Here is a 17,863-nt window from a genome sequence, read left to right as displayed (position 1 = left end):
ATGTGATTCTGAGCTCAAATGTTAGATTGAAGATTTTTAGGGACAACCCCTACTCCCCCATCCCACCAGTATCTTAGTGCTCCCTCCTTCTCCCCTTCTTGTTGCCATGGGTACTGGCTTCAGATTAGCCGGTTGCCATGGTAACGGAGATAATACTAATGTTTATCTCTCTGATCAGATCAATCACCCAAATAATGAGGGTTTTTTTGCGTCGCTGACGTCATTGCGCTTCCTGTTTGTGCGGGAAGTCGGTGAGCAGGAGAAAACTGCTGATCTCCCGCCTGTCTGTGTCCCTGGGTTTTTTTCCTCCATCCTCCTCCATCCTCCTCGATAAGCGATGCTTCCGTCGCACCCGCCCGGCGTCGTTTCTCTGTTCGCGGGCTGCTAGCGGATCTGCAGGTCTCCGTCATGATGCAGAAATCCCGAAACGGCGGCGTGTTCCCCGGAGCGCACGTCGACCAGAAGAAGCTGAAGGTCGGCTTCGTGGGTTTGGAGGCCGGTGGGACTGAGTCCAGCAGGGACGGAGCTCTGCTGATCGCAGGTAAACACCGAGAGCCGCCGCGGCTGGAGCAGGTTTCGGTACCGCTCAATGTGTTTGCGATGCCGTGAGTTGTTGTAAACATAAGGATCCGGGAATGTTCCGGGACATATTGTGTTCACATATTCAGACCAATCAGGTTAAAGAGGGTTGAACAGCTTCAGCTTTTATTTCTTTATGTTATCACGTCACCAGCGCGTCACATGCACTTTATACTAATATAACGTCATCGTGTGTTTTATTATTCGTGGAGTGTGTGAGCTGCTGAGAAGAGCTGCGTAAAACTGGTTTGGTAAAAAAAAAAATCTAAATACACTCACTGGCCACTTTATTAGGTACACGTTGCAAGCAAAGTGATTGGACATCTTTTGTCTTTAGACCTGCCTTCAATCACTGTCGCATAAAATACAACACAGTGCTGGAAACATTTCTTAGAGATTTTGGTCCTTACTGACACGATGGCATCAAACAGCTGCAGATGTGTCGGCTGCTCATCCACAATGGGAATCTCCTGAACATCCCAATGATGCTCCACTGGATGAAGTTCTGGTGACCGTGGAGGCCGTTTGAGTAAAGTGAACTCATGTTCAAGAAACCAGTGTGAGATGGTTCTAGCTTTGTGACATGGTGCGTTAAGCTGCTGGAAGTAGATGGGTCCACTGTGGTCATAAAGGGATGGACATGTTCAGCAAGAAAAGTCAGGTACTGTAGGCTGTGGCATTTAACTGATGCTCCATTGGTACTGAGGGGCTCAAAATGTGGCAAAAAATAGCCCCCACACCATTAAACCACCGGGAGCCTGAACTAATCCATTTTTCTAATCTAGTGTCCAGTTTTGGTGAACCCTTGTGAACTGCAGCTTCCTGTTCTTAGCTGACAGGAGGGGCACCCTGTGTGGTCTTCTGCTGCTGTAGCCCATCTGCTTCGAGGTTTGACATGTTGTGTGTTCACAGATGCACTTCTTCATACCTCAGATGTAACCGGTGGTCGAGTTCCTGTTTACTCTCTATCAGCTCAAACCAGTGTGTCCATCGTCTTCTGCCCCCAATAAGGAACATGCAGAACACCATAGGATCAATCCCAGGCTATAGGTGCGTCTTAGGGCAGCACGCTCAGCACTAGCTCTCCGGGTGCCGGTGGTCGCTGCCCCCAGGGGGATGATTTAAATGTAGAGAACGATTTTCATTGTAACACATAAATGTGCTCAATGGTGATAATAGAGCTTCTATTTTCAGAGCATTCTCTGTAGCCCCTAGAGATGGTTGTGCATGAGAATCCCAGTACACCAGCTGTTTCTGAAATACCGAGCAGCCCGTGCTACATTCAGAGTCACCACCTTTCTTCCCCCTACTGATGCTCAGTTTGAACTTCAGCACATCATTTCAACCATGTCTACGTGCTATGTGCATCGAGTGGCAAAGCAGTTGAACACGTTGTACCTAATAATGTGGCCGGTGAGTGTATGTTTGAATCAAACTGGGAGCAGATTAAACATCCGCTAAGATCCTGCAGCTGCATCTTTCTATACAGGGATCAAAACTAGCACAAGTAAATCAAATGAAGTCACTGGAAGCTGCTGTAAAGCAGTTTTGTTCTCAGCAAACTGACAGAATGAAAAGTTGAAGCTGCTGCAGGACAATTTGTTTCTTCTGTTTCATTCATTGCTAGAAGCTCTTCCCACTATGATCCACAAGACCTTCACACACGTCCACTGGTCTAGAACAAAAGTGCAACGTTAGCTTTAAGATGTTTTATATTAGTGTTGATGGGACGTTCCTTGTTTCCAGTAAAAGTTAAAATTTGCTGGTCTTTATAAAGAAAATCTTAACAGCTGAACCATGTTCATACTCTATCTGTAATTTATTATTGTACTTGTTTATGTAACTCCAATTAATTAATATCACCTAAACACACTGGTTCCAATTATTGAGCATATTTAAAGTTGTTGTAATATGTTGCAATTGATTATATTTATGATTTATGTTGCTTTTTATGGTTTATTTTGAAGGTGTGAACTGGGATCTAGGAACCACTATCTAATAGGGATCCTAACAAATAAACCTGAAATTTTTATTCTCTGAAAGTTTTAGCTGAAGCAGGTTCATCAGTGCAATGAAAATCATCTTTAAAACTACATTTTACAATATAGACTTTAAACCCTGAGGTCTAATTTTTTTTTATGGTTCATGTTTCCAAATCCATGATAATTAACTTCAACAAGTTGCCCAAATTTTGAAGTGTGCAAATGTTCATGTCCTGGTCTCTGCACTGATCCTGTCTGCTCCATGTATGTTTTTATGTTTTTAAGATTTAGTTCCTTCACACTGCAAAGATAAAATCATATTTGATATAGTTTGAATAAAACTTTGAGTCATTTGAAATTTTCTGTTGCTGTTTGAGGTGTTGAGGTTACAAACTGATCCTTTAGCATCTTTAACAAGTTTTTCACCTTCACATTCAAACAAATAATGTTTATGAAGTGTTTTACAACAACTCAGTTTATGATCAAACTAGTTCATGTGCATTCCTTGTTTTTATTTCTTTTATATGAGCTGAGCTTTTCTTTTTTATTAAGACTCCCTCTCCCCATCCAGACGTGCATCATGATCATAAAAACAGAAAACGGGTATTTCACAAATCAAGTGGTAACAATGCCCATGTTCTTATAGCAATAGAAGTATTTGAATTATTGTTACATTTGTTTGGTCACTGCACAACAGGAAAAAGCTCAGTTAGTTATAGAAGGATAAAGTTTGTTCAGCTCCCTGTTCAGGTAGAGCTCCGCTTCCATATAACCCAATATTTACTGCTGTAAATCAATACATCTGCCTTCAGGTGAGGGGGGGGGGCCTCGGCGGCAGCGCAGCAGTGTCTCAGGTGGGAAGAAACCCCCCAAAAGAAATGCTCTTTACAGAAGACTTCAGAACTTCCTGTACAACGTCCTGGAGAGACCGAGAGGATGGGCCTTCATCTACCACGCCTACGTGTACGTACTTGCCTGCACTGTCTACAGCTGTCTACTGGAGGTGGAACGGTTTGGCTCATATAACGGTTCTGGGGTCACAGTTATTCGTATGGTCGGGGAAAGCAGTTTAATTACAATTCAGAATAAGATCACAAGTAACAAACACTTTTCCATTGTCCAACTTTAATTACAAAACAGCAGATTTTCCAATTAGTGCAAACTAAAAATAATGCTATGGAAGTTTAAGCACACAGTGTAAAATTAGAATTTACAAACAACACGGCTCTGTTTATACAAATTTTATCATATAATCATATGCTAAAATCTTGCAATCGGAATGGTGGCAGAACAACTGGCTCAGATTATTTATTTGAACCCTCCCACAACTACTGTGTTCACCTGGTCACATAAAATCACAGCTGGCAACACGTCCTCACAAGCTTGATCACACCAATAAAAGAGTGGGAAACATCATGTTTAGCCACATACTTCAACCCCTCTGCCAAAAAAACTCTCTCATCTCAAACTAAAACGTGAATGAGAGCCCCCCCAAAGCTGAGAGCACTCAACACACTTTCCCCGGGACAAAGCCATAAATGTTGTTGATGTTCATGTTGGGCTTTGTAAAATTCTATTCGATTAATTCCAAAGTTCCACAAGCGCTTGAACCACAGTTTCTGAGACCTTACCAGCTTTCAAGTTTAAAGTTTTAATTTTATAATTTATAAATTTATAATGTTGTGTGAAATGATGATTCTCTGCAGCAGGACCATAAATGTAGCATATCGGAAAAAGACCTACTGTATGAATCACATTATGAAATGATATCTTCCTGTGAAACACACCAGGGATCCTTTTTCAGGAGCAGGAGCTCAAATGTACTGTTCTGTGCACAGGTTCTTGCTGGTGTTCTCCTGCCTGGTTCTCTCTGTGTTCTCCACCATCAAAGAGTATGAGAAGAGCTCAGAGGATGCTCTCTACATCCTGGTAAAACACAAACACATTAAATGACAAACCGCGGTCATGACATCGCCTGGGTAGAGTTGGGAATAACAATTGGGTTCCATGTTCTGATAGTTTAGGGTTCTCTCTGACATCCTTCTGTTTGAGTCCTAGTCATTATCTTCCCTCTGTGGGTTTAACAGCTGCAGTGTTTACGCGATAATTTCGTTTGGTTGTTAACAATGACCAATCAGTCACTACTGTTTTGCCTTATTATCAGCTCTTCTGATGGATTAGGGTAAAAAGTCTGACATTAGCACAGACTGAATCTTTGTGTGTAGGCAAAACCCACTAATCCATCCATCCATTATCTTTAACTGCTTATCCTATACAGGGCCACAGGGGGGTGGATCCTATCTCGCAAGGCGGGTTCAGCCCTGAACAGTTTTCCTTTCTGTCTGAGGGCCAAGACAGAGAGACATACACAGACAGACAACCATTCACACTCACTTTCACACCTACAGGCAACGTAGAGTCACAAATATATTAGATGTGTTTGGACTGTAGGTGGAAACTCTGCTGTCCTCACACATCAACATATGCAGGGTTTAAATCTCATACGTGTGTACAGACCTATAGAAAGTCTTAATGAGGAATTAACCTATTTTGTAAGAGACTGATAAATATTATTTTTCTTGTCTTTGCTCTTTTTCTATGTTCATGTTGGCAGTGAGCTTTAAAACAATGCTGTAGCTGGAAGCCTTATGGATTCATTGACACAAACCTTAATTTGGGCTCAATGATGAACTGATTAGATTTTGGTGGTCAAGTCACTGTGAATGTCCACCTATTCTTCACAACAATATATCTCAGTAACACCTGGAGGGCATTTCATTACTGGCACAAATGTCCACGTGGACTCATGGATGAGCTGATCTGTACAAACGTGCATGAAAACTGTGAAAGCATACAACTGTAATGTAGTAGTTCTTGTTTTCACTTTCACCTTGTGCACATGGAACAAAGTTTTATGCAGGCTAAAGAAGCTCTTTTTTGCAGTTTTCATATGTATTTATTTTTGGCCACACACCTTTTGAAAGTCCTGGATCCACGAGTGCAAAAAAAAAATCAGTTAATAAAAATGTATAGATATTGAAATTAACCAATAGTTGCAGCTTTGGATAGCTTTTAACTGGGAGTTGTGTAACAGGAAGTGGTGACCATCGTGGTGTTTGGGGTGGAGTACATGGTCAGGATCTGGGCTGCAGGTTGTTGTTGTCGCTACAGAGGATGGAGAGGACGACTCAAGTTTGCCAGAAAACCATTCTGTGTCATTGGTGAGTGTCACTGGTTTAGTAACAACTTTACATTATGTTGGACATGCAGCCAGAAGTGCAGGACTGAGCAAAACAAACACCTGATAGAAATGTATCTGAACATCAAGCACGATAGTGTGTTTTTGCTGTACACTAAAAACATTTATGTTGGATATGAGACAAGTTCAGAAATTCACCTTTAATTTGGTATTTATACCTCGATATATTAAACAAAGAGAATACAGCCCCTTTATACAGTATCAGACCAGCAACTTTTAAGTGAGCAAAAGTATTGGTATTGGAACATGTGAATAACAGGTATTTGTTAACCCGGTGTGTCCTGTCAGACTGATTGTTCAAACAACAAATAGCTCTAAGAAACTATACGATGATGATACGATGACTATACTAATATATATATATATATATATATATATATATATATATATATATATATATATATATATATATATATATATATATATATATATATATATATATATATATAAACTTGGGTTTATCCTTGAATTTTATCTTTGAAGACTATTTGTTGTTAGAAAGGGTAAATCCACAAAAAACAGTCTATAGGAGAAAAGCAGCCATTTCAATTCAGAAAAAAGTTGGACAATCAATCAAAGGCACTGTGCCATCATTGATCGTAGCTGGTACAACAATTCTGAATGTGCTGACGAAAAAAGAAATTTTTGGAGCAACGTCCAAACATTCTGATAAAACCCCCCAGACAACAATCACTTACATGAGCAACAACCTCCACCGAGCAGGACTGAAGGCATCATAATCCACTATCTTAAGAAGACTTCATGAGCAGAAATACAGAACCAGTACCACAAGATGTAAACCCCTCATAAACAGGAAGCATCAGAAAGCCATAAAAGTCCAGAGGTGGATGGAAAGACCAAAGTAAGAAACAGTCTGCTCATGATCAAAACCATATGAGATCATCGGTGAAGAACACTGGAAGTAGTGTCATAGTTTGGGCTGCATGGCTGCTTCTGGAATAGACTCACTCAGTTTTTTATTGGTGATAGAATTCATAATGGAAGCAGCAGAAGGAATTCAGAGGTGAACAGAAACATGTCATCTGCAAATTTACAGAGAATCGCAATGATCCAAATCACACTGTTAACTCAAGAAAGGACTTTATCAGAGGGAAACCTGGAAGTTTTAGACTGACTGAGTCAACACACATTAAACCAACTGAACATGGATTTCACCTGCTGAAGACACCTTCCAAAACCAGCAGCAATTGAAAGAGGCTGCGGTAAAATTCGGAAAAAACATCAGAAAGACACCACGGAAGGTTTCTGTACATTTAAAAAAGATTTGCTCACCTAAAATGTAGCTGATCTGATACCATGTTCTCTGTTGTTTAACATGTAAATATCATCAAACAAAAGCAGAAATTCTAAACTTTCATGTCATATCCATATTTTGATATGTTTTCATAGCTTATTTTTTGCTTAATCTCTCTGATCTGTCTTACTGCAGACATCATGGTATTAATTGCATCCATCTCCGTCTTGGCCGCGGGGACTCAGGGGAACGTCTTTGCAACATCAGCAATCCGGTCTCTTCGGTTCCTCCAGATATTAAGGATGATACGGATGGATCGACGTGGAGGAACGTGGAAACTGTTGGGATCAGTGGTCTATGCCCACAGCAAGGTAACTTGGGAAACAGTTACGCCCCTGTCTAGGGGGTCAGGGTGCAACATACAAAGATAAATTAGGCTGTTCCCTCTCCAGTCCCCAAACCGCAATCCAGGATCGAGATGTTCTAACAGTATGATATTTATTTATTTTAAAATGTCAATCAAAACATGACACTATAACTCAGGGTGAACCAAGGCCAAAATAATAAACCAAGTAAGCTATTTCCCATAGAAAGTGCTAGCTAGCTTCTAGAAAGAAACAAACAAAAAGAAAGTCACTAACCCTAACTCCCTAATGTGAAAACAATCACAAGAAAATGGCAGTTCACCCCTACAGATTCAATATTATTTACAAAATATACAATATCTATACAAAACCATGGCACAAAGCCTAACAATTCAAAAATGGTTAACAATGTTTGGAGGACAAGAACGGAGAACAGGTGCTGCTGCCAGAAAAAGCCCCGCTGGCTGTTGGGAACCGTACTTTTCAAACTCCAGGAAGTGTAGGATGGACCAATCAGCTTCCGGTATTGCCCCCCAATCCGGCCAATCAGGCAGGCACCTATAAGAACAACAAAAGAACAACAACACATACGGCCAGGGCCGTAACAGAGACACACAGTTGCACAATAGCTCAGTCAGGAATGTGAGAGTTTCTATAAATACATGTGAAGATGAAAAGTTCTGTCTTAAATGGTGTTTTGAACATTGAGAGGGAGGCTGCTGAGCATTCAAAGTTTTCTATCTTGTTCCACCATCGTGGGACCACGTAGCTGAAGAGGTTTGCTTGGGATCAGTTAGTGTGTTCTGTAGGAACAATCAGGAGGAATTATAGACCTGGATGAAGGTTCTGTTGGGTTGAACACTCTGTAGCAGAGGGTCAGAGGTCTGATGCTGATGACAGGCAGTATATAAGTTGTCCAGGAACCACAGGGTCTGTGGTTCAGCTCCCAGTTCCTTGTGGCCGAAGTCAAAGTGTCCTTGGACAAGACAATGAACCTAAAAATTACAGCTCTTGAAGCCAATGCTGAGATTTAAATAGTTGCATGATGTGTCCTGATGAGACCTGCTACTGCATTTTGGATGATTTATAGAGGTTTAATTGTGCTGCTGGAAGCCATGTGAGCAGGGCATTGCAGCAGTCAAGATGCAAACACTAACCCTGTCTGTTGGGGATTTAAATCTGGATTCAAACAGAAAGATGTTTGGCAGCTTGGAGGGGAGACACATGTTCTGTGAAAAAGAAGAATTAGGTTATAAATCATAAATCAACATGCTATTGCAGATACTGATGTTTTATCCGAACCCGGGTTTGTTGTGTGACCTGCACATCTTAAGGGTTTATTGTGTCTGCGTGTATAAGCAATATTGCCTCCTTTGTATAATCTTGCTGAAATCTGAGCATTTTCTATTGATTTTGAACTATACTGAGCAGAGTTATTGATTCTTAATCCCCCCCCGGTTATCTGATAAGTCTTCATAAAAGAAGTGTTGAATTTTCTAACAGAACAAATAAAATGTCTGAAATCCAGATTGTACAAACCACCTCTGTCCCAGTGTAACCTATTGTCTCTTTGCAGGAGCTGATCACTGCCTGGTATATTGGCTTCCTGTGTCTCATTCTGGCAAGTTTCCTCGTTTATCTGGCAGAGAAAGAAGATAATGAACAGTTTGAAACGTATGCTGACGCCCTCTGGTGGGGCCTGGTGAGCCCAACACACGCTGATAATACACATACATACAATGGTGATAATAAAGACTATTGGTCCCCTGCTCTGTGATGGGACAAGCTAGTTGTTTCTGTCTCTGACAGATCACTTTGACAACCATTGGCTATGGAGATAAGTTCCCCATCACCTGGAACGGGCGACTGCTGGCAGCAACTTTCACTCTGATTGGAGTTTCCTTCTTCGCTCTGCCTGCTGTAAGTCACTTCAGGGTTTACTAGAATTTACCTGCTACATGTGAGGCTCCACCTGGTCCATGCAGGCCACCTTATCTCCTGTTACCTGTCTGTGTGTGGCTCTTCAGGGGATCCTGGGTTCTGGTTTTGCTCTGAAGGTTCAGGAGCAGCACCGGCAGAAACACTTTGAAAAGAGACGAAACCCAGCAGCCGGACTCATACAGGTGAAGCATCAATCTGAAAAATATAATTTGTAGTTGACATTTTGACATGACCCAGTTTTGAAAAAACTTCAGAAGATAACACAGAAGATCAGAGTGTATTTGAGCTTTTATTTTGAAAATTTGTCCGCTTTTGATTTGTAACTGCTTCCATGGAAACACTTGTCCTACGTGTGTCTGCAGGCAGCATGGAGGGTTTACGCCACAAATCTGAGCCGAACTGATCTGACCTCAACCTGGGATTATTACGAGAGAACAGTCTCTGTCCCCATGTACAGGTGAGACTCCACCTGTCCACATCTGTCCACACATAATGATCATATCATGCAAATAATTGTGTCTGTCTTCAGGTTGATTCCTCCTCTGAACCAGTTGGATTTACTGAGAAACCTCAAGAACAAATCGGGACTCTCATTTAGGTCTGAACACACGTCCTACATTAAGAACTAGTCCAGTATTCTAGTTTGCTCTAGTGCTCAAGCAGTGTTTTAGTTGACTGTTACTTTTTGTTCATTCGTGTCAGAGTGATCAATTGCTGTCTTTCTGTCTCTTGGTCTGTCTGAAGGAAGGATGTCCAACCTGAACCATCTCCCAGGTCAGTGTCCAGTTCTGATTCCCGATGTCTTACTCGGACCAGAATTCATAAGCCTTTACTGTGGTTTCCTACCTCTGACCTCTGACTCATGATTTGACTCATGTTCTAATTTGGGGGTTGGATGTGATGAAGCCTGTTCTTACTGAGAACAAACACAGTGAAAGAGGAAACCATCTGATGCTGTTTACATCTGTCTGCCACTCTGTCCCTCCGTTTCTCAGTCAGAAGGTCAGTCTGAAGGAGAGAGTTTTTTCATCTCCCCGGAGTTCAGGAACCAAAGGGAAAGGTTCTCCTCAGCATGGTGAGTGTCAGAACTAAATGTTTCTTTAATTGGTGTAATCAGAGAATTTGCTGCAGCGTTTTGATTGACTGAGACCATTAAGGGAGTTAGGGCAGCGGAACGTAGTCCAATCTACAGCCCCAATTCTAAAAGATGTGTCAATTCTAAATTAAACCCGAATGCAATGTTTTGCAAATCTCATCAGCCAAACTGTTTTCACAATAGAACATAAACAACATATCAGATGTTGAAACTAGGAAAATAATAACTCATTTTTAATTTGATGGCAGCAACAGCAATGGTGATGTTATCACACACAGTAGACTAATGATTAAGGACCCATTTCCGAATAGAATGGGAGAAAATCATCAGATGTCATCCTGTGTGTTAAAGCTGCGGTTAACTTACAGCTACAGCTATGTCCTATGTGATTTAAGTTGTGCTTTGTTTGAGTTGCACGACAGGAAAACAACATGTTTGACGCTAACTGGTTTACATATGAAAGCTTTGGCCTCCAGTTCTGTTTTCAACAGTTTTTTTTTTTTGTTAATGTTTGGAGTAAAGCTGCTGAGTGTGGTACCTTTTTTGGACTTTCTTTAATGGTTTCTACAGTTCCTGGTGCTGGTCCTAGTCCTGGTTTGGGTCCTGGAGTACCTGGAGGTCCTGGGGGAGTTCAAGCCTTGCGACGTTCCCCCAGCATGGAGCCCAATTTAGAGGAGAGTCCCAGCAAGGTTCCAAAGAGCTGGAGCTTTGGAGAACGCTCCAGAACAAGACAGGCTTTCAGGATCAGAGGAGCTGCCTCTCGCCAAAACTCTGAAGGTAGCTTTTCAAAAAACTGTTGAAGACATAACTCTTCCACAAGTTTCTGTTCCCATTAAAAACTTCACAAAGAAAGTCTTCTGTTGGAGGAAAGGCAAACCTTTCTTCTTGGGGTATCTGATGGTACCTGACGGAGAGATTTCCTGCTCTGTTCCTCACTGTAAGCCGCTCTGGATAAAGCATTTGACTAATGAATATATGTAAAAGATGGGCCAGGTCCCCTTTAGTCACATCTACTGGCGATAGACGTCCTACAACGAAAGCTACAGAAAAACTGGACCACCCAAAGCATCAGTCCACTTCGGTCATGTGGTCTTCAGTCCACAGTCGGTGACCACCTCTGACAGGTACCATGTACCAAGTCAGATTGACCACAATCTCAGTGAGTTTAATTCTAGACACTTGCCAGTTTCATTTGTAAGTCAACTGTATTCATTTAGCAACAAATCCTTACAACAAGTTATCTCAAGCCACTTTACAACGTAACGTCAAGACTTAACAGAGTATGCGAGCACTAGAAAAGGTCTAGAAAAAAACTGAATAGATCACATTAATAATCAGAACTCAGATTTTTTTCAATTCACATCCAAAAAAATCTAACTTACAAATTGCATGGAGGTCGAGGAGGACAGAAGGGGAGGTGGGAGGAAAAAGTCTTGAGAGGACACATCAGCTCATCATTGTCTAGGAAGGACTGGATTGTACTGAATCTGCCACAGTTGCCCCTGCTTCCAGTCTTTGTGCTAAGCTATGCTTAAATATTTTCCATCCTAAGTTATGCTAATAGTTTCCCCTACCTCCAGTCTTTGTGCTAAGCTACACTAACCATTTCCCTTGTCTCCAGTCTTTGTGCCAAACTATGCTAACAGCTTCCTCTGCGTTTAGTCTTTGTGCTAAGCTACACTAGCAGTGTCCCCTCTCTCCAGTTTTTGAGCTAAGCTATGCTAAATGATGACTGTATCTCTAGAGGAAAATGGGTAATAAAAGTACTGCTCCTTATAACGTGTAACTATTTTGGTAGCTGACAGTTATTTGCTTGTTCTCCTTCGTTGGTATTGATGATGATGAGTGTGATGCTCCTCTGATGAAGGTTTGTCTCCTCTGTCTCCTTAGTGCTGATAGAGATGCAGGATGAAGAGTTCAGGCAGAAGAGCTCCCCAGGTCAGCACACTCACATTATATAATATAATACCAATAACACAAGTGTGAAAAGACAAAAACATTGGTTCCCTTCACACTTTGCTGTAAATGTCTGACTACTAGTTTTTTAAAATCAGGCCGTTCCTACGAATATGAATGTTTCTCTGGTCATGAGAAGACAATAGACAAAAGAAGCCGAAAGTCTTAACAGAACCAATTGCATTAATCATAAAACAGAAGAAACTAAAACTCTATCATCATCAGTATCCCACAGATATTAAGGAATCGAACTCCCTTTCATAACATTGGACAGAGTCCTAGAACCTAAAAACATTCCTGCTAAGATTAGTTGTCTGTGATTAAATGTTCATAAACACCAGAACACATTAACACACACTGTTGCTTCCTGTTGGGTGGTGGCAGGGTCCTCTGTCTCAGTACTTTATCAACTGTGATGTTCTCCAAGTCGACTGTAATAAAGGGCTTTGGAATGCTGAACTAGTTTGGGTCAGAACTGATGTGGTCTGAAGATGGACTAAGGAGTTCACTTTAGAACACGAACTGGCTGGTGATCTGTGTGTAAAGCATGGGACCATTTAATTCACATTAGGAGCTAAAACAGTGACTGACTCTAGAGACCCAGCATTAGCTGCCCATAGAAAATCGTGACTGTCCAGGCAGAACTGGTACACAAAGTGCTGCTTGTTTTCATTGGCACAGATTTAGATTAGGTCAGGAAAGACCAGTCCAGACATCCTCAAAAGGGGTTAGATGAGGGGGCTGATGATGATGATGATGATGATAGTAAGAATTATGAAGATGATGCTGTTGCAGATGCCAGCCTGCCAGGAGAAGACATGGTTGATGACAACAAGAGTTGCCACTGTGAGTTCGTCCCCCAGGACCTGACGCCGGGGTTAAAGGTCACGATCAGAGCCATTTGGTATGAACCACTTTTACTCATTAAACCATTTTATCAGTTCTTCATCAGTCATCGCTTTACTTCTTTATTTGCTGCTTGTTCTGCACTGATTCATTGAGTTTTATTCACATTACTTTTTGTTTTTATTTATTTGTGCTCACCCAGGGTCAAAGGTCACCATCAGCTGTTGGGTAAGACCAGTTAGTCTGAGCTCCAGGTAGCATCATGGTTTTCTGTTGTTTCTGTTCTCTGCTCCTCTGTCACGTTCTGTATCACATCCCTTTATTATTATTGTTCCTGTTGGTGGTGTTCTGTCCACAGCTCCTTACCTGATAGTTCATCTAGAGTCTGAGCCACATTCCTAACCAGCTTTACAGCGGCGGAACCTCTAAATGTGAACTGTCAGGACTTCATCGATAAATTCACTTTTAACGTAGAAAACGCGAGAAACTACGATTTTTGTTAAACGGGCACAATTTAAAGCCTGCTGCATTTTCTTCACTGTTACTCTGTAGCCACAAAATACACAAGGGGTGTAGAGTGGAGAAATGTGGGGGCTCTGTAACGCAAACACAGCACACAAAACCCTTCACTCTCATTGTAAACAATTACTTAAAAGCTCCCCCAGACTGCCAAAATGCATTCTGGCCTTAGTTTGTCTGGTCTCCATTACTGTTTCCTAATTTGGGTCTGTCCTGGTCTTGGTCTAGAAAACAGTGACTAAGCAGCAGGAACCAAATCTGGTTTAAAAATAATCTGCTTTGACGTAATAACAAATGGGACCAAGGTTAACAATTTCAGTTTCCGTCTGGGTCTTGTGGTGTTGACCGGGACTCTAAACCAGGCTGCCTCTATCTTTGTTCATGTTCCCTGTTAGTAGGTGAACTATCCAGAACTTGGAGAATTCTTCTTCACAGTGATCAGAAGACCAGACATAGCAGGATCTCCTGAGAGTTGGCGTTGTTGCAGATTTGTAGGGTTGGGTACATCCAGAAATCCAGCACCTAGTAAGCAGTGGTTCAGTTTTATTTAGTAGATTAACTCCATCATCATGTTTCTGCTCCTTAGGGGCGGCTGTAGCTCATTCAGTAAGGGAAGTCATCCACGGACAACAGGGTTAGTGGTCCGATCCCATGTCCCAGCTATATGTCGAAGTGTCTCTGGGTAAGACACTGAAGCCCTTTCCCAGTGCCGGTGCCGGTCCAAGCCCGGGAGAAATTGGGGAGGGTTTCGTTAGGAAGGGCATCCAGCGTAAAAACTGTCCCAAATGAACATGTGGACAATGATCCGCTCTGACGACCCTGAACTCACGGGATAAACCGAAAGGACAAAAAAAAAGAAGAAAAATAATAATAATAATTATGTTTCTGCTCCTTTCTTAAAGTCAAAGAATGGTCTAATGGTCTGCAAATTTGTCTCAGCCTTAAATGAGGTCCATTTCCTCCATATACTGACATACACCAATCAGCCACAACATTAATACCAACCTGTGGTTTTACTATAAAAATGTCATGTTTTTTGCTAAATTTTTCCTGTGCGTTAACCACCTGTCAGCAAATAGTCATGAAAGTCAGCTCCACCTTTACTAATAGTTGTGTTTGGACATAACTACCTTAGTACAGTGTTCTATTAACTGAGTACATTTGTACTTTAAAAGAAATGTAGATAATCAGCTTAATACTTTAACTTGTATAAAAGATTTGAGGTGGTTGTTATAGTGTAAAACCTTTTTCATTGAGTTTGTGTTTTTCTACAACCTCTGCACCTCCGCTGGTTGCAGAGACCACCAGCGATGTTGAGGCTGAATGGTGTATAATGATGTGCATCAAGGATGTTCTAGATCTCCCCCAGGGTATCCAGGATACCTTCTTAGGGAGAATCCTCATCAGATGTTCAACCATGTTAATGGACCAGTATATGGACTAGTCAAGACTCAAAGTCAGACAACTCTATATGTTTGTGAGGTGAATTCAGTCTACATGGACCAATGCCGACCCAAAGCCAGATGACTGTAGGTCTGTGACATGAATCTAGCCTACAAGGACCAGTTGGGACTGGTTAATGCCTGACATCTTGTGTTCTCTCTCTCAGCATCATGCGCTTCATGGTGTCAAAGAGAAAATTTAAAGAAAGTCTTCGTCCTTATGACGTCATGGATGTGATTGAACAGTATTCAGCCGGACACCTAGACATGCTGGCCCGCATCAAGAACTTGCAGTCAAGGTAAGACCCTTGACCCAGAGCCTAACTCTGATCCTGAACAGTTATCACTGTAGTTACTGCATTTCTGTCTGTTGAATGGCAGGGTGGATCAGATTGTCGGCAGAGGGACACCAATCACAGACAAGGATCGTCCCAAAGCAGCCAATGAGGAGCTTCCTGAAGACCCGAGCATGATGGGACGGCTGGGGAAGGTGGAGAAGCAGGTATCAAATATCAGTTTGTCAGTAACGCTGCCACTGAAAACTCATCTGGAATCTGATTAGTCTTTTGCTGGTTGCTTCAGGTCCTCTCTATGGAGAGGAAGCTTGACTTCCTGGTCAACATTTACATCCAGCGGATGGGGATCCCTCAGGCTGAGACTGATGCATACTTTGGATCCAAGGAGCCAGACCCGGCCCCACCCTACCACAGTCCAGTGGATAATCTGGAGAAGAGCCAGTCCATCTCCAAGATCCTGCAGTCAGTGTCTATTATTTTGAAACCATATAAGACTAATATTAGACCAGGACCACTAACACAACTAAACTTGTTGATTAAATGTTTTTGATCAGCATGTTGTTTTTGTTCAGGGTGTTGCCAGGTGACCACATAGAGAAAAATCGCTCTGTGACAAAGATGGTTCGCTCTAGCAGCTCCACCGGACACAGGCACTACAATGCCCCCACTTGCCCCCCCTCCACCTCCTGGCAGCCAATCAGCTCCCAACTCCACCAACAGGCCCCGTCCCAGCGTAGCCACGGCAACACACCAAGTCCAGTAGGGGATGGGTCATTGGTTCGACTCCCCCCTCCTCCGGTTGGAGAGAGACATGGTGGAAGCCGATCAAACCGGCACAGTGCTGGGGACCGAGGGGGGACAGAAAGACCAGAGAGGAGAGGAGAGGGGGCCAATAGTATAGTGGGAGAGGGGGTGGAAGAGGTGAAGCCAGACAGTGACACCTCCATCTCCATCCCATCTGTGGACCATGAGGAGCTGGAACGTTCCTTCAGTGGCTTCTCTATCTCCCAGTCCAGAGAGAACCTGGACTTCCTCAACAATGGTTTCTACTCATCTTCCACCAACCTGGGAGACCACCAAGGAGGGGGGGTCACCACTGTCCGTCCCTACATTGCAGAGGGGGAATCAGACTCTGACTCCGAGCTCTGCGCCCCCTCACCACACTCTGACCAGGCCTGGACTGGAACCAAATAAAACCAGAGGTAAACTGCTCCAGGTCCAAGTTACCAGACTTGAAACACCCACGGCATCACTACATTTTAAAAATTTATCCTCACACCGGATTGGATGCTTGTTTCCATGTTAATACACAATAATCATTTACTCATATTTATTAAATATAAAAAAGCATTATATAAACTGGCACATCACCAAAACAAGACTTTGTTGTCTAGAACACGTTGAGTTTTCAGCTGAAATCCAGGACTCACTGCAGCTGGTAAACTCTGCTCTGTGCAGTCACTGTATTGCTCCCTCTAGAGGCCAAACGACAACATTACACACTGAATGCTTTATTCTAATTACTTTAGTCTGAAAACCCAAAGAGGTTTTATGAATCTGTCACTGGCAGATTGTATCAGCTGTAGTTAGGTCACTAAGCTAACATTACTTCATTATCAGCTTATTTACAAATGATTACAGCTGTTTAGAACCCTGGTATTTATGATGGTACTAGGTTAATACTAGTGGTTTACATGAGAAACACGATTTATTCGTTTTTTTATTCGATCCTGGTTTCACTTTGCCTGCCCTCTGTAGCAGACACAAAAACACTGATTTATTTAGCTAAGCTGAAATGAAAACCGATATTTACTGGAGTCAGTTGCTGTTCCTGTGTCCAACTGATGACACAGATTCTGTTCTGAGAACATAACATAATGCAGATCAGACTCCTGTGGATTGGATGTAATGACAACTCCAATGCACCACATTGGCTTTCAGCATAAATTCCCAGTTACACCTGAAGAAACTAATTTGAACATTAAAACACTTTGTTGCCATTGAGACAGTTCTCGTCCTCATTTCCTGAAAAAAGGAAAAATGTTCTTCAGAAGTTAATTATATTAAACTGAGTCCTGACTAAATTCAGACGTTGGTGAAGGATGTGCACTGCATGTGTCTGAAAACGTAAACTTGTCCTGGATCTGTTTGTATGGAACCATGTAGAATCTTGTTTTTGTCACTTTGTCGAAACTGAAATGTGATTTGGAGAAAACTGAATCTTTGTATTGATCTTGTTTCTGAAGTTCAGACAAACTGTATCACTGTTTAGCAGATTAAAAACCTGATACCACTTCAGCTGCCTCCACTCGGTTCTCTTGTTCAAA

The 17,863-nt window shown here is 42.1% G+C and overlaps 1 protein-coding gene across 2 annotated transcripts; it reads left to right on the top strand.

Annotated features, from left to right (window-relative positions):
• The first annotated feature begins 40 nt into the window (after positions 1-40).
• On the top strand, positions 41-17,834 carry LOC137127487 (potassium voltage-gated channel subfamily KQT member 2). Of its 2 annotated transcripts, XM_067504494.1 has the most exons (19): positions 41-541; positions 3,374-3,524; positions 4,400-4,490; positions 5,656-5,782; positions 7,271-7,446; positions 9,017-9,142; positions 9,250-9,360; positions 9,468-9,563; positions 9,744-9,838; positions 9,911-9,979; positions 10,126-10,155; positions 10,377-10,456; positions 11,048-11,254; positions 12,368-12,415; positions 13,229-13,337; positions 15,408-15,539; positions 15,622-15,742; positions 15,823-15,998; positions 16,109-17,834. In XM_067504494.1, exons 1-19 carry the CDS (start codon positions 409-411, stop codon positions 16,728-16,730), a joined length of 2,700 nt encoding a protein of 899 aa, XP_067360595.1. In that variant the 5' UTR covers positions 41-408; the 3' UTR covers positions 16,731-17,834. The 2 variants fall into 2 exon arrangements, with proteins under 2 accessions (XP_067360595.1, XP_067360596.1); XM_067504495.1 differs by lacking the exon at positions 12,368-12,415.
• Positions 17,835-17,863: the final 29 nt, after the last annotated feature.

This window comes from Channa argus, chromosome 5, assembly GCF_033026475.1.
Source record: "Channa argus isolate prfri chromosome 5, Channa argus male v1.0, whole genome shotgun sequence".
In the NCBI taxonomy this organism is placed as follows: Eukaryota; Metazoa; Chordata; class Actinopteri; order Anabantiformes; family Channidae; genus Channa; species Channa argus.
The sequence above is the reverse complement of the archived record's forward strand: the minus strand, read 5'-3'. Positions and strand labels throughout refer to the sequence as shown.